Source organism: Fragaria vesca, linkage group LG5, assembly GCF_000184155.1.
Source record: "Fragaria vesca subsp. vesca linkage group LG5, FraVesHawaii_1.0, whole genome shotgun sequence".
In the NCBI taxonomy this organism is placed as follows: domain Eukaryota; kingdom Viridiplantae; phylum Streptophyta; class Magnoliopsida; order Rosales; family Rosaceae; genus Fragaria; species Fragaria vesca.
Window position 1 is genome coordinate 24863886 of NC_020495.1, and position 6552 is coordinate 24870437.

Consider the following 6552-nt stretch of genomic DNA (forward strand, 5'->3'; position numbering starts at 1 on the left):
TCTCTCTCTCTCTCTCTCTCTCTCTCTCTCTCTCTCTCTCTCTCTCTCTCTCTCTCTCTCTCTCTCTCTCTTTTATACCCTTTACCGAAATAGAAACTTTTAGTTTTTAGACCATAACTTTCTCATACAAACTCCGATTTGAGCGTGCCACATGTCCACAAACTCGTATTAACGTCCTCTACGACTTCCATGAAGGAAGTTTTCCTAAATTATCGACTTAACAAAAAGTCAACTTTTGGATCCTTTACGGTAAAACGGTTACAAAAAACAATAATTGAAAATTTATTGTAACTTCATAAATTCACAGAACATAGCTCGTCGCTCCGGAAAAATAATCCGGACATACCAGTGAGCTCGTATAAACGTGTACCACGACTTCGGAGTTTTAAATCCACTTTATTGTTTTCAGAAAAACTCGAAAACAAACTCGAGCAATCACTATTTAAATCTCCGAGCGCGAATAAAGAAAATCCACGGAAGTTCATAACCCCAAACAGTAACCTTTTAGATACGGGGTATTACACAAGTCACTGCCAGAGTATCCCTCTGTTGCCTCTGAAAGTTTCTCAAATTGGAAACCAGGTTCCAGATTCTCTTGAGCTAGAAATATACTTAAAATCTTCTTACGATTTTCAACATCTGGTAAATCAACATATGTCCTGCAAAGAAACAACCAGATGGGATTTATACAGGCATTAAAGAAACAAAGCATATTTATAAAAACGGAAGTACTTACAACTTAACTATAAGCGAGACTAGAAAAAAATCATCATAACAAAAGTGAAAATTTTAAGAATGAGACCTTCTTGGTAAGCTACGAATGACAACATCATCAAGGTCAAATGGCCGATTTGTGGCACCGAGAATGAGTATTCTTTGACTGTCTTTAGATCGCAATCCATCCCAAGCTGCCATTGCCATGAACTCATTTCTCATTCTTCTAGTTGCCTCATGCTCAAAAGAACCACCACGAGCACCAAGCAAACTATCAACCTACAATATGGAATAGCAGACACGGAACCTAGCACGATAAGCAAGGTAGAAAATTTTGGAGCTGGTACAATTACAAATTTCCAGATAAAGTACACTCCAAATTATGACTAAATTATAAGCAAAAAGACCCGCTAAATTGTGAGAAATTTTTCAGTCCTCCAGGAGGACTACGTGGGGTTGCTAATGGTTCTCCTCACCTATAAAATGTTGACATGTGGCACTTTTTTGACAACTAAGAAGAAGGTGAATTCATTATGTTTTCAACTGTAGTAAAACAATCCCGTTAACTATTGCCGTTAAGTGATACATATTATCAAAAAAACTGTAAACCCTGAAATGTATTCATCCTCTCTCTTTGTCTGCCCTTCTCTTTGTGTTCTTTTCAGAATGAAATTTGTAGATTTGTAGCAGAAGCACAAGAATCTAGTGGGTTCAATTGAAGCCTCGTCGTCGCCTACAAGACCCATTTTGTCTACCAATTGGGATTTTCAGTTCCCCGCAGCTATTACCCCATCTCCTCCACGCGTCCCCCAGATTCGAAGAGCCCGACACCACCAACATGCTTATCCGTCAGAGAATCATCTTCTTGGGCTCTTAGGTTTCTTCTCTCTTCTCATTTCCCAATTGTTTTTCTTGTTCTTTGGATGTTGCTAGTTTTTGTTGATTTTGGTTAGAGAATTGAATGATTGTGATGAGACTCACTTTTATGAGCGATTAGATCCTGAAAAGAAAACTAAATTGAGAATGGAACAACTGAGTTCAAAGAAAGAGAATTTGGGAAACGAAATCCGCACAATAGTGTGAATTCCAGTAAAAGCTTTGTGGATTTAGAATTTGAAGTTTGAGGTTTTAGTGTTTGTTGATGTGAATTCCAGTAAAAGCTTTGTTGGATTTGAATTTTGCAGTTTGTGAGATTTTACTGTTTGTTGATGTTGTTTTGTTATCCTTTTCATGTCAAAGTCCAATGTATGATTTAGCATGTAAGATTTGCTTCGGGTAGTTAGAACATGTGCCAATGTCTCCAATGGAGGGGGTGCCATTAGAAAGTAAACATACCACACTGTTATCAGCCCTTGACCAGCAAGGTCACACATAATACTTCATTTTGGATTAGTCATTTACTTGGCCATTTTGTCAAATATGGGTTCTGTTGAGAAATACCAGGATGGCAAGTAACTAAACAACAAATATTTGGATGATCCTTCTGGAAACAACTATATAGTTGGTTTGCAGGATGCATGGAAGTTCGGTGCTACATTCAAATTGGTTATCATTTGATTATGACACTGCGTCTAGTGTTTGCTGAGTTTACAGATGAGGTAGTGCTACATTTTGGTCTTTAGGTTCATAAGTTTCATTTTACCAAAACTCTTGTTAGTTGTATTTGGTCTGCATATAGTTCTCTTTCGAGGCTTGTATTATATCAAGAGGTAAGGTTTTATGTCCCCCTCTTTGTATCTATTTTCGATTTATGATAAAAATCTTTTCAAATTTGTGTCCTGAATCCAGTAAATTTTTTATATGTCGGAAATGATCTCTTACATTGGCTTCTTCACTTGACCATGTAATGGTCATCACCAATTCCAACTATTCCAAAGTCATTGAAACACCAACAACATATGCATCTTTAACATTTCAGTAATAACGATACCAGAATTCCAAACACTCATTCTAAAGTCTTCAAGTCATTCAAGCATCAAACATATGTGTCTTTGACATAACAAAACTCTGATTATGTATAACATAACATTCCAAAATGTATTCATTATTCAAATAGAGTATTTCCCAAGCTAGTTGGTTGCTTTCTCAGATAAAGCATATTCTCCCTTTAGTTTCATAGGCATATCATATCCATAAATCTTCCTTTCATCTATCAGATAGAGGATCCTGCATCACAAAGAGTACATTTGTTATTAATAAATAACTACAGTATGTACTAAGAAATATATTATCTCCTTTCAAAGAAAAAAGAAATATATCATTCAAACCTGGCTCTCTTGAGGAATGTGACTAAATAAATTGGTAGTACTCCTTATGGATGTATTCTGTTACAAAAAAAAATAAAAATAAAGGGGGAAACAAAGAATATGAATATATAACACTCTCTTTAACAGCAAATGTATGACCTATACCTGATTCAATTGTGTGATATAGTTGCCCCCTTGATGCATATTTGCATATGGTAAATTGAGTTGAGAAAATGGCAACACAGAAGCAGGATTCTAAATATACATTAAATAAACAATATGTATAAGGTTAGATTCAAAAGAAGTGAAATAGATTAAAACAGATAACATTCAATTTGATGTTGACTATAATCTAAGTTACCTGATTATATAGAGTGTATGGAGCATAGACATCAGATACTGGGAAGCTCATAGTTGGAAATTGCTGCAAATTATTAACAACTATTTCATAACCCAATTGCTTGAAAATAATTGTATTAAAATAACCATTTAAAGAAAGTTGTACCTGGTTAGTTGGATATGTAGCACTCGTTGCAACAAATGAGTTAAGCAAGCTAGAGTTATCGACTACAGGTACTGACGCATGTGAGGGTCCTTCACTGCTTGGTGGCTTCATTTTTCCTTCACAAGTAAATAACAACATATACTATAAGTACAAAAGAAATAATGATATAATCAACAAGTATTACCATACATGCCTACAAAGTTACAATGCTAGTCCTTACCAGAACCTCGACCTTTCGGTGCTTTTTTGTTTTGTTTCTTCTCCATTTCAGATTTCATTCTTTTATTACTCATGCCTTTCGGCCACACTCCTGCTGGATTTAGTACTGGTGGTTCATCAGATAGGGGTTGATTCTTGTTACCACCAGAACTAGAAGTATTGACACCTGAATCCCTCATAGATAGCTTCTTCATATTCTTTTCAATTAACTCTTCTGCTTCTATCAACTTCTGTAATGCAATTTCGCTACCAGTAGTGGACTCTGCTCCCTTACTGATTATACCATAAGCTTTCCGCATTAAAGAATTCCTACGCAATGTCACAGTAGATTTCTCCTTGACTTGTAGTTCTACATTGTTTGCATCTACTCCTTTTTTTTGCATCTTTTGTCCATCTCTTCAGTATATACTGTGCTGGGATTTGAGTAACATTTTTTACATTTAACACCCTCAAAGCATGACGACATAACCAACCCATAGATTCATACATCTGACAACTACGAGTGATGGTCACATTCGAAGAATCGAATTGGACAATGTACACTCTTTTGTGGCCCTCCTCATTAAGTTCAAATTTCCGCAATGTCCCATCACATCCAACTTCCTCGATCTTCACTGCCAAGCTAGCAATAAACTCAGACTCAAATAAATTGAAAATTTTTCGGGTGTAGACCATACCAGCTTGCTTCTTAATTCCACTACTCTTTGCAGAACTTGAAGGTATTCCATTATTGCATTGAAAAGTCTCTTCCAATTCAGCTGAACGCATTTGTTCTATCTGTTTGTCATAATGATGCACGAATTCAGTAAGACTCATTGTCTTAGTAGACATGTAGGTGAACACATTATTTGTGCTCTCACTTCTCTGTGTAGATAATATTCCTGCAGAGAATGTATCCTTACTAAATAGTGCACACTATTTTTCACGAAGATCATAAAGTGTCTCGAGCCATGTCTTCTCTTTCTCTGTAAAGACGAACTTCTCCATTATTTCAGTCCAAGTAGACTCGAATTCATATTCTGTCACACGTCCGAAAAGAAACTTCTTGAAAAGCTCACCAAAATCAGGGTTCTTATTGTTGTGATATCGGCCAATTATGTATGTCAAGGAACCCCAAAAGAACACAGCAAACCAAGAGAAACAACCACAAAGATAAGACACAAAGAACACAGATTTAAGGTGGTTCAGCAAAACTTTTGCCTACATCCACCGGCAGAAAACACTCTCCACTGTATTAATAATGGGTACACCAGAAAGTATAAGAAAACAAGGACTCTCTCTTCTCTTCCTATCTCTCTCCTCTCTGCCCTCTCTCACCCTCTAACCGAGAATGGAACACACTTTGCTCTTTGTCTCTGCGATACAAAACCTATAGCTGAACCCCTCATATAGTCATAAGGATCTTCAGATCTCTTCACCAAATAGGAATCCTATTCCTATTAGTGGTAGGCAATAATGCCTCCTTCCTTCTCTGTAATCAACCAAGATTACATGTATACCATCATCAATAAGGATTTACTTTCCTTATTGGAACACCATACTCAAAGATGAAACACCTTAGGAAAAACACATGGGCTGGAAACCCAACACTTATAAAGACAATTCAAGTTATGTGTTGCATTCTTCGTTATGTGCCACAAACATAACCGGTGACGTGACTGTGGAAAAACCTTCTCGATGGCATTTGCCATTGCCTGACATCGATCAGTGAAAATAGTCTTCGGTCTTTTACCATCCATCGTGACACGACCCACCCCAAATTTCACCTTGAAACTCAGAGTAAGTCGTGCGGGGACCACCTCAAAGGAAAATTTACCGAAAAATCGGCATAACCTCTCTTGAAAATGGACAACCCTTCCTAATAATACCTGCAAACACTTCTGAAAATTTAAATCCAACATTCAACTCCTGGAGCCTCCGTGCTCCCCAAATCACAACACCACCCAAAATATTTACTAATCTAAACAAATCTCATATCCAACCATTTATAGGTTCAGAGCAACTCTAACAGGAAGAAAGGAAACATAATAAATTAACAAGCGGAAGCTATATGATGACTATGCCTCATCCCCATGTACGCCCGACCTCGACTATGCAATCCTGCAAACTGGGCATTTTTAAAACGAAGAGCCCAAGGGAAAACATTTGAAACACGTTAGAGTGAGTGGACAAAAATAAATTAACGAATAAAATATTTATGTTCCCCCAAATCAATTTCCAAGTAAAATCGAATGCATGCTGCAAGCGATAAAACTTTTATCTCATAAATGTCGAGCCTCTCAGGCTCTATAATATATATATGTATTTACACACGTCCATACTCCCTATATAAATTCATGGGTCTATATAGGGCTACTACGCTCGCGTCTAACGCTCACGTCACGTCTTAATCCGGTGCTACACTACGCCATTAAGGTGGACAGACGGGTGTATAAATATGTGCCCATACCCCCTATATGAATTAAACACTCATATAGGGCTACTACGCTCACGTCCAACGCTCACGTCACACCATAATGCGGCTATATGCTACGCCATTAAGGTGGACAGACACATAGGGCTAGCTAGCATTTTTATACATACTCTCCTCATAAATACATATTTATATTCACCGAAAATCTCATTTTCGGTAACTCTCCAAGAGAAATAAAACCGTCAAAATAAAATGACGTCAAAATGCTCCACAACATTAATTATTCATCTATGAACTATAGCATGCATTTTATTTAAAACAAAAGTCCACACACAACTCTAGGCATAAGCCAAACGAAATCCAAATCGCCACTCCAGAGAGGTTTCCTCGAATCTTGGCACAAATATAAAATTAATTTCCCAACTAAAACTCTAATATTTAAACAAAATAGGCAA

At 37.0% G+C, this 6552-nt stretch overlaps 1 protein-coding gene across 1 annotated transcript in view; it reads right to left on the reverse strand.

The window, feature by feature from the left end:
* Positions 1–4500, reverse strand: part of LOC101303817 — a 7587-nt gene extending 3087 nt beyond the window's left edge. Inside the window, exons 1-8 of the mRNA XM_004301753.1 lie at positions 4158–4500; positions 3755–4054; positions 3466–3581; positions 3322–3384; positions 3126–3215; positions 2982–3038; positions 803–993; positions 554–659 (exon numbers count right to left, since the gene is read on the reverse strand). Coding sequence (XP_004301801.1) covers positions 554–659; positions 803–993; positions 2982–3038; positions 3126–3215; positions 3322–3384; positions 3466–3581; positions 3755–4054; positions 4158–4500 — 1266 coding nt within the window. The remainder of the gene's footprint in view (positions 1–553; positions 660–802; positions 994–2981; positions 3039–3125; positions 3216–3321; positions 3385–3465; positions 3582–3754; positions 4055–4157) is intronic.
* Between the last annotated feature and the right edge of the window lie 2052 nt (positions 4501–6552).